The sequence below is a fragment of the Callithrix jacchus genome, chromosome 18, assembly GCF_049354715.1.
Source record: "Callithrix jacchus isolate 240 chromosome 18, calJac240_pri, whole genome shotgun sequence".
NCBI lineage: Eukaryota > Metazoa > Chordata > Mammalia > Primates > Cebidae > Callithrix > Callithrix jacchus.
Genome location: NC_133519.1, coordinates 24,168,372 through 24,186,103, shown reverse-complemented (window position 1 = coordinate 24,186,103; position 17,732 = coordinate 24,168,372). Strand labels below are relative to the sequence as shown.

The 17,732-nt window shown below is 43.4% G+C and overlaps 1 protein-coding gene across 11 annotated transcripts in view; it reads right to left on the bottom strand.

Annotated features, from left to right (window-relative positions):
- Positions 1–243: 243 nt before the first annotated feature.
- The window catches only part of ABL2 (ABL proto-oncogene 2, non-receptor tyrosine kinase), a 132,523-nt gene continuing 115,034 nt past the window's right edge, over positions 244–17,732 (bottom strand). For 7 of the 11 annotated variants that reach the window (XM_078356231.1, XM_078356229.1, XM_035279956.3 and 4 more), the window contains 5 exons: positions 16,929–17,113; positions 14,841–14,993; positions 12,022–12,111; positions 10,426–10,602; positions 244–9,875 (listed from right to left, as the gene is read on the bottom strand). In XM_078356231.1, the coding sequence (XP_078212357.1) occupies positions 8,152–9,875; positions 10,426–10,602; positions 12,022–12,111; positions 14,841–14,993; positions 16,929–17,113 (2,329 nt within the window). In that variant the 3' untranslated portion in view covers positions 244–8,151. The remainder of the gene's footprint in view (positions 9,876–10,425; positions 10,603–12,021; positions 12,112–14,840; positions 14,994–16,928; positions 17,114–17,732) is intronic. The other 4 variants (XM_035279960.3, XM_035279962.3, XM_035279961.3 and 1 more) reach the window with 1 other exon arrangement.

The following is a 17,732-nucleotide window of genomic DNA, read 5'->3' as shown; positions in this document are numbered from 1 at the left end:
GCACTACCCACCTTACCACGGCAGCCTGGGCTCCAGATGATGCCCTTTGTTCACTTCCAAAAATGTAATCCATCGAAGGAGTACTCACCCCCACAGAGGACATTCTAAAGAATGTGCCACAGGGATGCTTGCTGAAACCAGCTCCTTTACCTTACAGACATCTGTTTTACACAGAGAGAAAGAAATGCTGCTTAGATTCCGTCAGCTAAAATCATGGGAGAAACATTCCAATCTCCAGCCTACTTTGCCAATAAAATATTGCAATTTTATTTAAAACAAAACACAACTTGTCAAACCTTGTGAGAAGACAGGCAGAGAGCAGTCCCTTTCAAGGGCCTCATTTATTTACATCAAGTTTAACACTGTTAGCAGTTCACAGTCAGACAACAGAGAATTAAATTAGAAAAACAAACAACCGAAAATATATTACATTAACAATTAAGAACAAATACCTGACAACACTGGTAGTGTGACCCACGACTGATGTGTTTTTAGTTAAATCCCACATTGTCTCACTATGTCCCCTTAGCAATGCACACAGTGCCCGATGCTCCAAACCTCACCCTCTGTGCACCACATACACATCTGCAGGGCGGGACCTTTGGCATAAATGTTACATGAGTTTTAAATAATCTGAATCCGCATGTTTTAGGACAGAGTTCTGTCAACCACCATGAAATGTTTAAACTTATTTTTACTAAGAGCATAAAACTGGCGTTTGTCCACTGATAGTCATTAGAGAATCAGACAGCAGGGAAGGAAAAGTGCAGGGTCTGGGAGGAGATGGGGTTCCTAGGATGCGTCACAAACAGCTAAGTCAGCCTGCTCAGTCAGCACACCAACCACGCCACTGCTGTACACCCCAGGAAAGATCTGAGCGGTTCCTTTTACTTATTTCCCCTCTTGTAATGGGCATGACAGCAAAGCAGGTGTGCTTATGGACACAAACGCACACCAGCCACACAGATCTGAGATGCGAGGGTTTTCAAACACATACCCTAAGGAACCGTAAGAGGAGTATTCCATTGTTCCTTTCTAGTTTCTGAATACTAACTGAAAACCGGCCTAATCATCAAGATCTCAAGAAATTCCTCTCAACACATAATGGAGTACAGGTGGCGACAGTGAAAAACTGCTGTCAAAATGGAGGAGAGCTGGTTTGTCTGGCGCTTATCTACCAGAATCATCTCTGTCTTCTAGCCTTCTTGCCACTCACAATACCTGAGGTTTACTGTTGATGACCCTAAAGCATTCCTATTCCTGCAATACGTTCTGAAACCATAAATTTGCATATTCTTTTTGTGTTGTAATTGCTGAAAATTTGTATACATACACGTGAAAATTTAAGTCCCATTCTCCAACTAAAGTTTATGGTACCTAATGACAAGATTTAAAACTCCTGCTCTCAGATTCAGAAGCAAATCTAAGCAAGTTCCAACTATCCCAATTCCCTATATTTCCTTCCATAAAGCCTGCTAACATTGGACAGTTTGGCTCCAGCGTGTCCTAAAGGGCTTGTGAGCATGCTTTCTGAGGGTTCAGCTCAGTAACCTGGAGTGACAGGTAGGAGATCTGCTCATTTGAGTACAAAGATGAACAAAGAATCTCCCAGAACAGATATAGACGACATGTATCACAATTCTACTCCTGACATGGTGTTGTCTGAGGAGAGTGCTCAGCCTGGCCTTTCCCCTTCAACATGCCAGCTGCTCCCTCTGAGTGAACACGGCTTTGCTACTGTGCTCTGGCTAAAAGGTAAGATTTTTCTAGGAGAGGTAAACAATTTCAAAGCTATAGATGTACAGGAGGACGAAGAAGTAAGTGCACTTGGAGGGAAGGGTTCAGCGAGACCCCGCCAGGCGGGCTTGAGAAACGCAGCAATTGCCAAGTGAGCACTCTCAGAAAACCATTTCAAGTGGGGGATTCTCAAAGATGGGGGCTCTGGGCCACTGCCACCCAAGAAGCTCATGTCTACCAGTTCTAGTTCAATAATCATGCAAAATCAACCCAGCCGACAAGTCCTTTCCTCTGTAAGACTCATGAAACCCATCTTTGAAGGCACAAATCTCCAAGGGTGGCCTCTTAGCAGTTTCTGCCATTCCAATTCAGCTTTGAATCACGACCTGCCACAGGCCTCCTTACCTGGGAAGTAGTATGGGATCTCCTTATCCTGATCCCACAGAGTGAAGCCTTCCCTAATTTCCTGTCCTTTGGATTTAGAATATTGAGTCAGAAATGAAGGTATCATCTTGGTTTTTTTTGACGAGTCTCGCTCTGCCACCTAGACTGGAGTCCAGTGGCGTGATCTCAGCTCACTGCAACCTCCGCCTCCTGGATTCAAGCAATTCTTCTGCCGCAGCCTTGGGAGTAGCTGGGATTACAGGCATATACGACAACGCCGGTATAATTTTTATAATTTTAGTAGAGACGGGGTTTCACTGACCTCAAGTGATCTGCCCATCTTGGTCTCCCCAAAGTGCTAGGATTGTAGGCATGAGCCACCATGCCTGGCCAAAAGGTATCATCTTGTACATATTCAACATAGAATACATACCTCAGAGAGGTGTCAGGAAAAGCAGAAACTCATCCTTCTGGGCATTGCAGTAAACTTCCCAAAAGATAGGCTGGAGCTAAGAGTTATGGGAGTGAGTGCTCCAGAGAAGGATGCAGCTCATCCCACAGCTCTGAATCCCACCCATGCTTCCCAGTAATGAAGGAGCATAGGGAATGGCAGTGAAGGTCAAGTGAACTACAGTTGTGCTGAACAGAGCAAGTAACAGTATCACTACTGGCCTGCTGGGGAAAAAAAAAGGCAAGCCTTGCATTAGATTTCTTTAAGTCTAATAGTTGGAAAACCCGAACTCCATCCAACTGATATAGCTGTCTAGACTGTTAAGAGTGGGAGAGGTTTCAGCAGTTCTCACATACCTATGGATCCCATACTGAAACAGGCATTCACAAAGGAAGTGAGCTACTACTGGCCTGATGTGAGCTAAGAGATACAAACCTTTGAAGCCTATCGATCCTTAAATCAAGAGACTCCCCTACAAAAAGAGGATTGGTCATAGCAGATGCTTGGGGCACAGAGATTAATCCCAAGTTCCAGGTGGAACAATTTAATGCAAGATGATGAAACTCAAAAGTCAAGAACAAAAATATAGATAACCCCGTCAACCCAACATCAACTCCCGGTAGGGGCACAGCCTGATAATAACAATGACATCAGTAGCAAAATGGAAGGGAGCAGGAGAGGTCAGAATGAAATGTAGCTGCAAGGCAGAAGTGGCCACCAATACAATTTATTCTCAAGTATTTTATACTCTAATAGGTGAATTAAATTCAGTTACTCTTTAGAAAAGGAAAACGAGTCGGCAAATGTCGATGTCATTTATAACTGGTAGGAAATCCTAGAAAAGTTAATTCCCAGAGTGCACTGGTTTTATGGCCATCCACCTCCTGCTGTAAACTTAACGAAACCATGCAGGACATAGCTTTAAAAAGACACTGTCAACATCAACAGACAAGTCCACTCCCACCACACTTAAGATAGATGGCCAAGCATACAGTGGACAAATGGACAAATGCTGAAGAGTAAGAGGGCCTCATCTTTCTTGAGTCAAGGTCCCTGGAAGAGCTTCTGGATTCTAGAGTGAGTACACATTCTTACTTTTTAAAGACTGCAATTAAACCAAAAAATTGGTCCCGAGTTTCAGCTCTGAACTACAGCTTTAGCAAAACACTTGCTATACCTGCTCACAGTCGTTGAGCAGTTTCATATTTCTAAATGTGATAAATGACAGAGGTGATTTTTGTATGCCTGCATTTCCAGGTCCCCCACAGGGTCCATCCACATTGAATCAATTGTCTTATCTTTTAAACAGACAATACTACAACCTTCTAATTATATTACAGTTGATATTTTCTCAAAGTGCTCTCATATACATTATCTCACAGTCATTAAAATAATTTTTTTTTTTTTTTTTTTTTTTTTTTTAAGAAAAAGGAATGTAGGACTAACTAGGTTTTTTAAAAACTCAGGTTGGTATTTCTTTACTACAAAGTGCACATTGCTGTGTTGCTGAGGTCTGGCTAAAAGAATGACCCCATATAATTTTTTAAATGACTGAGTTCTACCGAATGCTTGCTTTGCTCGTGTTCCCATTACTTCACATTCAAGCCCCCTTAAGGTCAGAGTGTCAGGAGCATGTGCTTTACAAAGTGTGCAGCACCACACAGGCTGATTGTCTGAGCCACTTTTTGGCAGTGTCTCACATGGCAGCAGGTGTGATGGAAAGAGCCCACAACCATACAGTCAGGAGACCTGAATTCTAGCCTTGGCTCTGCCACTAATTAACTGTACTGAGACAATGGGCAAGTAACTTAACCATCTTCTGCTAGTTTCTTAATCTATAAAAAAAAAAGGGTTGGGGTACTGATAGTTTTCAGATAGGTGTTTGAAACACCCGGAGAAATTACTGGTGAATACACTGGCCGAGACCCCAGCCCACCGGGAATTCTGATCTGGAGTGGGGCTAAACCATCAGTCTGTGTTTTTTTTAACCCTAGGGGATTCTGCTGTGCATCCCTAGACTAGGTGTTAATAGTAGTTTTAACATTACAGAGTGTGCTCACTGTGTGCCAGGCACTTGAGCTATTACAAACATCATCTCATTTAATCCTTACAACCCTGAGGTAGTTACTATTATTATCCCTGTTTTACAATGAGGAAACTGAGGCTCCCAAGGTCACATGACTTGCCTTTTAGACCGGCATTAGAGCCTAAACACGAAACCACTATCTATATTGCATCCTTTAAACTCAAAATCTCCATGACTTTAAATAAAAATGGGCAGTGCCTTAGCAAAGTCAGCATGCGTTATTACCTGGGGACTATTTTACTAGCCAACTTACAGTTGAATCCTAAGAAGCTTTCTAATTTAAATTCTGAAATGCTGCTGGTAAAGGGTCTCCACTATAACGACCTCTGTGCACAGAGGTCATCTAGAAAACACTGAATAAATTTCTTGCGGCCAAATTTTTTAAGGCTAATCTCTGAAAATCATGATGGAAATCTACAGGAAAAAATATACATTTAAATTTTACACAAAGCCTTTTAAGGAAATACTTTATGTAAAGCACAACCAAGATGTATTCAACACAAAGCACTGCATTTTAAAGTAGGAAATCTACACTGAAATCACATGATCTGTACATGGAAGGAATCAAGCAGGTGCGGCAAAGGCATGCATCCAGACACAGCATAACAGTCACTTCAGAAAACGGTCAATGCCTTGTAGAGGACTTTCCTCTTCGCTGTTAGGGTAATTAAAATCAAACTACACTTTTAGTTTCTAGAAGCAGTTTTCTCTGCTTTGGACTCAAACCTTTTAATTTACATAAGGGTTTGTGTTTAAGCTGGTCCTTTTCAAGTAGAAAAAGGAAAAACATAAATGCTTGTATAGTAAGTTGACAGTGCCTCTTCAGCCTGAACCTTGAGCCCTCGACCCCTGAAGTTACATAGTTCAAGCATCATGTGGACGGGATGTGCTCCAAAAGTCAATGCCACCCTTCATAGTGTGGAGAGAAATCAATTCCATTTATAAATTGTGCACCCACTGCAGGCAAGACAGAGCTAGGTGCTGCCCCTGAGTAAGACACAGCCCCACCCCCTACCCTTAAGATTGTTGTCGGGAGAGAAAACCAGGGAGCCTAAATATACTCAGTAGTGTTTCTCCAAGGCTTATTTCCAGAACTCTCAAGGGAAAAACAGAGCCCCTGCTTAAAAAACAAACAAATAAAAATCCCCTGAAAAACAATTATAATCCCTTAACTGCATCCCACGACAGGGATAAACCTAAAAAGCAGCATAATAACACTCTAAAGTTTTAGCTTTCCCATTCTTGACCTTAAAAGGCTAACTGCTAAAACGAGTTCTTCAAGTTTATGGACAAGCATGATGAGCAAGCGTGGCAGGAAAGAAGGTGGGAGAAGGACTGCTGGTTTTTCACATCTGAGTTCTCTTCCAACGACGAGGAGATGAACCCGATCACTAGCTGCCTGGGCTGCAGCTGCAGGTGACATGCCGCCGGGATCACCCAGCACCTGCCAGGAATGCCCAGCACTGCTCATCTCCTCTAACCCTCCTCTTAACCTGGGCCTCCTTTGGCGCAGCAATGGTTAAGAATCAAGGTTTCCTTTCTTGCTAATGAAAACTCAGTTTTGTTCTTGGTCAAAGATGCCAAACTCTATTCAAAACAGTTTCCCCCTTAGTATTCTAGCCCAATTAATAGACTCTCAGCAATCTTAATTCCATAAATATTTTCTACTCAGCAAATAAGATGAAAAACCATTCAGCATAACAACACTGCACTAAAAGAGCTTTCCAGAGAGGCTCTCAAAGGGATAGTTGTACACTTATTTGCAACACTCTTGAGAACATGTATTACCTTAATTAACAGATTAAGAGATGGGGCTGTGGTTTGACAGTGTACCAATGACAGAGCCAGGAAGAAAACTGCTCAATGTTGAGTTCCTGTCTTCCTAAGCTACTATTCCTTTGAGAGAATAAGATAAAAATACAGGTGTACTGGGCTCTCCTTGGGGAGGATGGGGGAAGTATTCATAAAGCTTTAAAAAGAGAACGAAGCAGTAATTGAAATTAGACTCAATACCAAGAACATTAATAATACCTAACTCATCAGATTCACTTCCATGCCATCTTAATTAGCTTCCACAACTATAACTAAGTAGGGAAGGAAAAGGTCTATTTTTCAAGGGCAAAACATATTTAAGGATGAAGTCATTAGGTTTCCAGGGTCTAACTGGTGCTCCCCGAAAAGGACTACTCCTTCAATTATGCATTCTTAAAATACAAGTGAAATGACAAAATAAATAAATATTCCAAATAAGATCTGTACAAATAAGCACAATGATTGGGTGGGGAGTAGGGAGGATTATCTGCTAGAAGAAAAGCATGTGAAAATAATGTGGGGAATTACTCACTTCAAATCCATAGAGAGGAGAATTCGGCTCCCTATTCTCTACCTAGATTGGGCTTACAGTGGTAAGTGAAGGGAAAGGTACAGAGAAACAGCCATTAGGACCAGCTTTTCCTTTCAGTCACAGGCCACTGGGTTTCAAGAAAAGACCATCTCCCTGCTATTTTAGTTGATAAAGAAAAATACACAGCTGCTCAAGTCCTTGGCCAGTGTGTCAATACGCAGGGGAACTGTATCAGAACAGGATTCATTCCCTTGTGAGAACCTGCAGGGACTACTATTTTCAAAATCGACATTGGTTAATGCTCTGAACGCTATCAGGAATAAAGGAAGACAGGTTGCCCAGCAAAAGACTACTAGGGAGACCCCCGTACTCATGGTTTACAGATAGCCACCAGCAAGCAGGAAGCCAATCCTCGTCCATTATGAAATAATATACCAGACTGGGAGAAGTGACTTCTGCTAATCTATAGAAGATTTTATAGGAGAAGGTTTTCAATCTCCCTGACTCAACTTTCCAGCATTCTTTATTTCCTGCACCAACCAATACACCAGCAGAAAACCGGACAGGGGCATTCAGATAGTGCCACATTTCCCAGCTCTGTATTGTAGCACTCTGATTTGCAGTTCTCATTACAGCAGCAATGGCCTTGTGAAAGCAAGGCTAGGGGTACTTCCGACAGCCTTGAACAAAAATTTCTCTTTATACATTCCCAGCTTTCTTCTGTCCCACCAAACTCATTAGGTAAATTGGAGCATAATCACCATGAGTATCTACCAGAGTCCCAGGTCTGGGCACAGTTGCTGTGGTATAGCTGAGAGCGGCCCTGCCTAGCACCTCCCAGCATTCCAGGTAGGGATGGGCTGCATTGCCTTCCTTATGACATACATATGTTCCCTGATTTTCCAGTGCAGTTTCCAACCCTGTCTCCTACTGCCTTGCCCCCACTTAATAATTTACCTCTCCTATACTTTTGTGGTTAGCTTCTTATTTTTGAGATGAAACTGTAAACGTGAGAACTCAGGGATCTGAGGTACTTCACATAAACACACTCAAGTATGAGTCATTTTTTGAAAACAAGAACACAGGAAAACAAGTCCCTTTCCCTCTCCCCTCAGAAATGTGTGCATTTTCCCACCAGCCTAACAGTGGCTACCTCTGTACTACATCACTGATTTCCTGTACACATGACAATAAGTTATTAAGGACGGGGTTTGCCCCGGGCACACCAGCAGCTGCTGAAGACACCTGTAGCTCCTGTAAGCTGAGTTCCAGTTTGCTCACAGCCTCTCGGAAGGCAAATTTGTTCCGAGTTTGAGGGATGCAGTCCACGTAGCCTGAGCAGTAGTCGAGCAGCTGGTGTCCAGTGTCTACCAGCTGGCTGTTGGGCAGAGGTTCCGTGATTGCACTGGACAGTAGGTCAGCACATTCCAGCAGGGCCTCTTTGCTGATTTTGTCTGCTGAGATTTTCTCAGCGGCCTGTTTGGTTTTTCTCAGGGCCACTTTAGTACCTGCTGTGCCGTTGGCCATTTTGGCGGGCGAGATGGAAGACGTGGGCAGAGGCACTTGAGGTGGAGGCACCACTGGCCTCCCAGCTTTCCCACTGATGGGCACTGCGCCCGGAGCTGCCTTCTTTCCTCCTTCCTGTGTTTCTGATGTGGACTGTCCTGCAGCCGGGGCAGTCGGCTCTTCTGTAGGGTCTGAACATAAGGATGAATGCTGCAGTAGTCTCATCACTGGTGGTGGGGGTGGGGCACACTTTGGTTTTACCCGTCGGGGTCGGTCCTTGTCTCCAGAGGATGTAACCTGATGCTCAGATAAGAGCTTGAATTTATTCCCCTGAGAGTCTGTGCCAATAAGCTGCACATCAGCTGGAGTGTGTTTCAGAGTGGGTGAGATAAGGACTGGCACTTTGTGGTTGTGAGTGGTTGGGAGGACAGGGGCAGCCTTGGCTGGAGAAGACCAGCCGGGCTGCTCTCCATCCTCTGGGACTCCAACCATCCCAAGTCGTGTCCCACCATTCTTCTCTTTGCCCTTGGGGGCAGCTGTCACTCCAGCCACTCCCATCCCTGGAGAGTCCTTCTCTGTAATGGCTAGATCCCCAGAGGGGGTTCTAAGAGGAAGAGCTGTGGCTCCTCTGGGCAGTAACTTGGCTTTTGGTCTCTCCCTGGTTGGAGCAGCACCTTCCTCTGATTTTTTTAGAAGCATGTCATTGGCCCTGTCCACATTCTCTTCTGGCTGAGAAGAGGTGGACACTGTCCTTTCCAGCTGGAGTTTGGACCTCTGGCAGTTCCTGGGAAGGGTCATTGCCATCCTATCCTGCTCTGGAAGCCCTGAGGACATGGAAGATGTAGAGTTTGACCTTGGAAAAGGCTTGGAAGTGTCATCACTGGCTGTGGGTTTACCTGCTCGTAAGCCCAGTGTCTTTTTGATTAAGCGTGGTGTAAAGAAGCCTGTGATACCAGACCACCCACCCCCAGCAGTGCCACTGCCCCCACCCCCACCACCGTCGTCATTACACAGGTTCCTCTGTGCAAAGCTCCCCCCATAGCACTTGGGTGGCACCAGATTCGCCTCTTGCTGGGCAGGAGTGAAAGAGAACCCATCAGCATGCTGTAGAGAAGCAACAGATGAGAAGTTACCCGTGAGTTCGTATTTCTTATGGGGCTGATTCTCCATTTCTCGGAAGGAGCTGCTGCGTTTGGGGGGTGTGGGAGCATTTCTCTTTTTCATGAAGGAGCTGAAGAAGCCCCCTTTCCTATCCCTGGTGAAGCATGTCTCTTTGGCATCTTCCAAGAGGCTACTGGGTGACTTGTCTCTTTGCTTTCGAGGCAGTGCTGGGGATCCACTGGAGGCCTGTGCACCTCTGAGGAACCCTGATGAGAAACAGCCGATCAGTAATGTGAAAGACAGGAAGTGACTCTATTGTAGTTGAGTTACCGAGGCTGCATTATAAGAGTTTTGCCAGCATTTATCAAATGTCAGGCGTTGGCGGGACTCAGTGGCAAAAAATAAATACATTATCACTGCACAGTGACTGGTGTTCCAAATGTGATGTGGGTTACAAATGGGGGGAGATAACCTGCTGGTTATCACCTCAACATTCATCCTTTCTTTAAAAACCACTGCGCAATCTGTTCCCTTCTATGAGGTTCAGCAAAGTTTTTGATGGACCTGTAAAGATGATGCCTACTTGGGAACCCAGGGTTAAGGAGATGAAACTGGAGGGAGAGTTGTATGATGGATGGACAGATCAGGACAACTAACACTGGCAGTGTGGAGCCAAGGACTTCACAGGTGGGTGAAAGAGACTCCATGCTTTCCTCAGGGACGATGGGCATGAAAGTGGACAGAAAAGCCTCATATCCCACGCTTCTTTCAACAAGGTAGTTTCTATTTTGATTCTAGCTGCCTAGAGACCCATACCTGGTGCTAAACTGGAAGCAGAGTTTTCTGTGGCATCATCTTGTGCCCCTTCAATGTTCTCCTTGTTCTCTGCCTGTTTCTTCAGTGTCCGAGTCTTGGAAGGAAGTATAGGTAGCCGGGGCAGGTATGGAACAACAGATGACGAGGAGGCAGCTCTCCCAAGCTCCTCAGCTACTTCTGTCAGGAAGACAAGGGGACTGATAAAAAGAACAATTTCATAACAGAGAAAGGGAGCTCTTTTCAGAAAAGGCACACAGCTGAGAAGGAACTGACAAGTAGAGAGTACTAAAAAACATACACAGAATCATAAAATATGTACTCTTCTGTCTTCTTTTGCCCAGTATCATGTCTGTAGATTTGTCCACGCTGCTGCATGTGGCAGGGGTTCTCACTTCTGTGTAGTATGCCAATGTGTGAATATACCACAATCCACCTGTTCTCCTCTTGATAGATGTTTAGGTTGTTTCTAGCTTGGGGTTACTACCAATACATTGCTAGCATCATCCTGCCATGTGTCTTTTGGTAGACAATGCTATGCACATCAGACTGGCACAAACACAGGAGAACTGGTGGATCACAAGGTATATGAGCATTCACGTTTTTCAGGTCCTGCCAACCTGTCCCTAAATGGCTATACTATTTTGCATGAAAGCTCTGGTTACTCTGCATGCTTGCTAAAATTTGATGTTATTATTTTTCATTTTTTTGGCTTGATTTTTTTTTTTTTTGAGACAGAGTCTCAATCTGTCACCCAGGTTGGAGTGCAATGGCTTGATCTCAGCTCAGTGCAACCTCTCCCTCCTGGGTTCAAACGATTCTCCTGTGTCAGCCTCCTGAGTAGCTGGGATTACAGGCACCTGCCACCATGCCGAGCTATTTTTTTTATTTTTAGTAGAGATGGGGTTTCACCATGTTGGCCAGGATGATCTCAAACTCCTTGTGATCTACCCACCTCAGCCTCCCGAAGTGCTGGGATTAGGATTACAGGTATGAGGCTCCTCATGCCTGTAATCTCATGCTTCAGATATATATATCTCTCTAAGAATATCATTTTAAATATTCAGCTATATGAATGTAATAATTTGCAGTCCACTAGATATTTAAGTTGTTCATAATTTCTCACTATTATAAACTACATTCTGATGCAATGTCCTTACAGTTAAATCTTTGTTCATATTCTTATTTCCTTAAGATCTATTTCCAAAAATGGAATGTCTGAATATTGTTTTTACAACTTGGTTCTGCTTTGTAGATGCAGTTCAGGGAGTTAGAATTTTTTTTTACTTATTTTTTCCTTTTCTCTTTCCTACATCCTAAATATTGATGCTTAATGAGCTACCAAACTTACTAATGTTAAAGGGAAGATGAATAAATTTCTAATTAAAATACAACTTCAATTTAAAATATATGAGACACAAAGATGCACTGAAAATAGCAAAAAAGCAACACAGCAATAACCAAGGTCAAAAATTAGTTCAGTATCATAAAACAGAGTCCCAAACTACAGAAGTTAATCATTTTCGAAATGTAATTACCATTATCATCACCATCACTACCCAGAACTAGTCACCAACAGTAAATTCTATAGATTCTCACCTTCAGAAATGCTGGAGTCATGGAACATGGTTTCAAAAGCTTGGTGTGTTTCAGCAAAAGAGGGCCTATCGGCAGGGCTCCACTTCCAGCCTACATAACGGAAGAAGAAAATATTAAAAACTCCTTGCAGAAATTCAATATCCAGTGGTATGTCTAATAATGAGTTCCATGCCTCATGATGTGTACTTATTAGACACATGTTATGGCATGTTCACAATGATAACAACATACCCACTTCTCAGCTCTAGACTCAGAGGTATAACGAACCCACTGTTTTTTGTTTTTTGTTTTTTTTTTTTTGAGATGGAGTTTTGCTTTGAGCTCCAGGCTGGAGTGCAATGGAGATCTCAGCTCACTGCAACCTCTGCCTCCTGGGTTCAAGCAATTCTCCTTCCTCAGCCTCCCGAGTAGCTGGGATTACAGGCATGTGCCACAACACCTGGCTAATTTTTTGAATTTTCTCCATGTTGGTCAGGCTGGTCTTGAACTCCCAACCTCAGGTGATCCACCCACCTTGGCCTCCCAAAGTGCTGGGATTACAGGCTAGGCCACCGTGCCCAACCAATAAACCCACTTTCTAAATTCCTTTTTTCTTTTTCTTGGAGACAGGGTCTTGCTCTGTCACCCAGGCTGGAGCACAGTGGCACGATCTCAGCTCACTTCATACGCTTATTGGACATCTGGATATCCTCGTTTATTAAGTTAAAGTTAACCTTTAATTCCTTTCCATGTCGATATATCCAAGAAAGTCGGGCATGGTGGCTCACATCTATAATCCCAGCACTAGGTTGACAGATCACATAAGGCCAGGAGTCTGAGACCATCAACATGGCAAAACCCCATCTCTACTAAAAATACAAAAATTAGCTGGGCGTGGTGGTGGGTGCCTGAAATCCCAGCTACTCAGGAGGCAAGCACAAGAATCACTTGAATCTGGGAGGTGGAGATTGCAGTGAGCCAAGATTGCAACACTGCACTCCAGCACGGACCTCCTGGGTTCAAGCAATCCTCTTGGCTCAGCTCCCCAAGTTGCTGGGACTATGGGTGTGCAACACCACACCCAGCTAATATTTGTATTTTTATAGACAGGATTTTGCCACATTGCTCAGGCTACTTTTGAACTCCTGAGCTCAAGCAATTGCCCACTTTGGCTTCCCAAATTGCTAGAATTACAAGTGTGAGCATCACACCTGGCCATGAACCCACTTTCTAAGGCTGGTGCTTCTATTTAGCCTCAGCTCCTATTCCTTCTACTAAAGGATGAGGAGAGACGGGAAGATGGTTTAGAAAATGACAAGTTTTCTTCCATTTGAAAATGGAAGAAGTAAAAGTTTGTCTTCAAACTCAGCCTGACCGTATAATCAACTGTACATACTCAGTAATATAAAAGGATATCAAAAAGGAGGAGCTCAAAGTTCACTTTTGACAAAGTACAACAGAGAACGCCAAAGTTCAGTGAGAAAAGAACACAGACTTATGTTCAGACACAACTGCAGTTCAAGCTGGGCATGGTGGCTCACACCTGTAATCCCAGCACTTTGGGAGACTGAGGCAGGTGGATCACTTGAGGCCAGGAGTTCAAGACCAGCCCGGCCAACATGGTGAAACCCTGTCTCTACTAAAAATACAAAGATGGGCCGGGCGCGGTGGCTCAAGCCTGTAATCCCAGCACTTTGAGAGGCCGAGGCGGGTGGATCACGAGGTCAACAGATCAAGACCATCCTGGCCAACATGGTGAAACCCCGTCTACTAAAAATGCAAAAAATTAGCTGGGCACGGTGGCGCATGCCTGTAATCCCAGCTACTCAGGAGGCTGAGGCAGGAGAATTGCCTGAACCCAGGAGGCGGAGGTTGCGGTGAGCCGAGATCGCGCCATTGCACTCCAGCCTGGGTAACAAGAGCGAAACTCCGTCTCAAAAAAAAAAAAAAAAATACAAAGATTAAACAGGGCGCGGTGGCTCAAGCCTGTAATCCTAGCACTTTGGGAGGCTAAGGTGGGCGAATCACTTGAGGTCAGGAGTTTGAGACCAACCTGGCCAACATGGTGAAACCCCATCACTACCAAAAATACAAAAATTAGCCATGTGTGGTGGCAGGCACGTGTAATCCCAGCTACTTGGGAGGCTGACGCAGGAGAATTGCTTGAACCTGGAGGGCGGAGGTTGCAGAGACTGCGACACTGCATTCTCTCCAGTTGGGGTGGCAACAACAACAACAATTAGCTGGGCATGGTGGAGTGTGGCTGTGGTTCCAGCTACTCAAGGGCTGAGGCAGGAGAATCACTTTAACCCAAGAGGTGGAGGTTGCAGTGAGTCAAAAATCACATTACTGTACCCCACCCTGAGCAACAAAGCAAGATTCTGTTTCAAAAACAACAAAAAACAAAGCAAACAAAAACAACAACTGCTATTTAATTCACTACTCACTTCCCTACTTTTTTATCTGCAAGCAATCAGATGCTTCTGTTTATCCAACACAGAGGTATTTGTACGCAGTTCTTCATAGTCTTTAGCAATCACTTTTATCTAGTTGAAAGCAGCCCTCCCCATCTTAAGCTCTAAACTCAATCTCTTATTAAATATGCAAATGTATCTGAGAAACTGGGCCAATATTTGGGCCATAATAAAAACTATTCTTGGGATTCCAGAAAGACTCAATGCTATATGATATGACAACTGGCTGATCAATGATAAACTCTTTAAATGTCATGAGGCTGGATTCACTCAAACAGCACTAAGAGGAGAAAAGTTTCTAATTTTGTTAACTATTCTGAACTGCTAGCTTATGGCTTCAAAATTAAAATATGCAAAAATACTCACATGCTCTCATAAGTTCATAAACTTTCGGGGGGCATCCCTCAGGCTGTTCCATTCGATATCCTTTTTCTAGTAGGTCATAGACCTGAGACAGGTCAATACCTGGATATGGTGACATTCCATAGGTAGCAATTTCCCACAACAGTACCCCAAAAGCTGCATAAGGAATTTTAAAAAGCACTTAGTGTTTCTCCTCTGATTTATTATGCATTTTACATAATTAGGTAATTCTCTTCCCAATTTTAGATAACATTCACACCCTGTTACAACAACATTAACATAGAATATACTCTTTTATCAACTCTTACAGCATGGCTTGTTCTTCTAAAATATTTGCCACAGGCATAGAATCTCAAGACAGTTTTATTTAAATTTCCCAATTTTTATTTAGATTTCCTTTACTACAGTGAGGGAAAATAAACTATGAGCATTTAAGAAGCTGGGGCGTAATCCAACTAGTCTTAGAAAAGTCTCTGATATACAGTAGTCACCCCTTATCCGTGGTTTCATTTTCCATAGCTTGTTACTCACAGTCAACCAAGGTCGAAAAATATTCAATAGAAAATTCCAGAAATAAACAATTTGAACGTTTTAAACTGCATGCTGTTCTGAGTAGCATGATGAAATCTCAAGCCACGCTTCTCCGTATCCACACCATAGATGCTACCCACCCCTTAGTCACTAAGAAGACCTCTCAGTTATCAGATCAAAAAAAGATGATATATCCAGAGTTTGACACTATCCTTGGTTTCAGGCATCCAAGCAGGGGGATCTTAGAATGTATTCTCCGAGGATAAAGGGGAACCACTGTATTTAATAACAGTTTTAAACTCAGCTAAAATAAAGATTCATTTAAAATCAGATAAAATTCAGAGCAGAAAAAAAATTGATTTTGTCACAGTTATTTCAGTTTGAGATTTCTAGTAAAAAGTGACTTATAATCCTATGACTATTCCTATTGGCCCACAATCCAAATTTCCAGATCATTCAGTCCACTAAGCTTCTACCAAGTCATATTACTTCTCAGAGCAGTAGAAACAAGATCAGTAAGGACAAATTCTAGATGAAACCTCATCAATGCTTCCCTTGAAAAGAAAGCTCTGTGACTCAGTACTTTGCAAATGAGTAATAAAACCTAATGTGAGGCTAGTGCAGAGGCTCACTCCTGTAATCTCAACACTTTGGGAGGCTGAGACAGGTGGATCATCTGAGGTCAGGAGTGCGAGACCAGCCTGGCCAACATGGTGAAACTTCATCTCTACTATAATGACAAAAATTAGCCAGGCATGGTGGTGCATGCCTGTAGTCCCTGCTTCTTGGGAGGCTAAGGTAGGAGAATCGCTTGAACCTGGGAGATGGAGGTTGCAGTGAGCTGCGATTGTGCCACTGCACTCCAGCCTAGACAACAGAGCAAGAAAAAAAAAAAAAAAACTAATATGGAAATATGGTGCTATACAGAGAGAGGATCATCAGCACTCCAGTGCAATATGAAATCTAGACTGTGAGCGCTCTTGAAGGAATGGACTTCTTTTTTTTAAACTTTCTTCTTTATACTTTTTTTTTTTGAGACAGTCTTCCTCTATTGGCCAGGCTGCAGTGCAGTGGTACCATCTTGGCTCACCGTAACCTCCACCTCCCAGGCTCAAGCAATTCTCCTGCCTCAGCCTTCAGCCTCCCGAGTAGCCGGAATTACAGGTGCGCACCACCACGCATGGCTAATTTTTGTAGTTAGCAGAGATGGAGCCATGTTGTCCAGGCTGGTCTCAAACTCCTGACCTGAGACAGGGTTTCACCATGTTGACCAGGCTGGTCTCAAACTCCCGACCTCAACTGATCTGCCCACCTCAGCCCAAATCGCTGAAATTACAGGCGTAAACCACCACGTCAGACCTATTCTTCTGTTTATGTGAAGTTCTTAGCACAATCCTGGCAGACAGGAGGTACTTAACAAATGCTTGCTGAATAACTGAAGAAGAATGGCAGGTAAAGGTAGAGGATACTGAACATCATAAAAAAGAAAAGCTCTAAAGAATCAAGGGCATTTATTAAAACAATAAAATGACATAGAAAAAAAGTCCCTTTCAACCTTACCCCAGACATCAGATTTAATTGAGAAGGTATTGTAGGCAAGACTCTCTGGTGCTGTCCACTTAATAGGAAATTTGGCTCCAGCATGAGCAGTGTAAGTGTCTCCAGTCATCAATCTACTTAAACCAAAGTCAGCCACTTTTACCACATGGTTTTCTCCCACTAGGCAGTTACGAGCTGCAAGATCTCTGTGGAAAGAGAACCCTATATGTGATTCCATTCAGACAGTGAGGAAAATGGTCATGAACACTCTATTCTTGGTTCTTTGTGTTATAGGCAGAGTTAACTAAGTGCTGACAAATATGGTAGTATTTTTTGATAATCACTAACATCTTAGAAAGCCACTGTAGAATACTCATCAAGAAGCAGAATAAAGTAGGCTTTATAATATGGGTCCCTATTTATAAATACATTGGGATAGGTGAGCAATAGATGCTTTTCTATAAGACTTTCAGTTATTTACTAAAGCAGAAAACTATTTTAAAAATTCAGCCCCTAGGCCAGGTGTGGTTGCTCATGCCTGTAATCCTAGCACTTTGGGAGTCCACGGTGGGTGTATCTCCTGAGCTCAAGAGTTCAAGACCAGCCCAGGCAACAAGGCAAAACGCTGTCTCCACAAAAAAAGAAAAAAACAAAAAACATTTAGCCAACAGGGTGGCACACTCCCGTAGTCCCAGCTACTCAGGAGGATGAGGTGGGAGGACAAGGACAGCTTGAGCCCAGGAGGCAGAAAGTGTAGTAAACTAAGATCAAATCACTGCATTCCAGCCTGGGTGACTGAGCCAGACTGTCTCAAGAAGGTTAAAA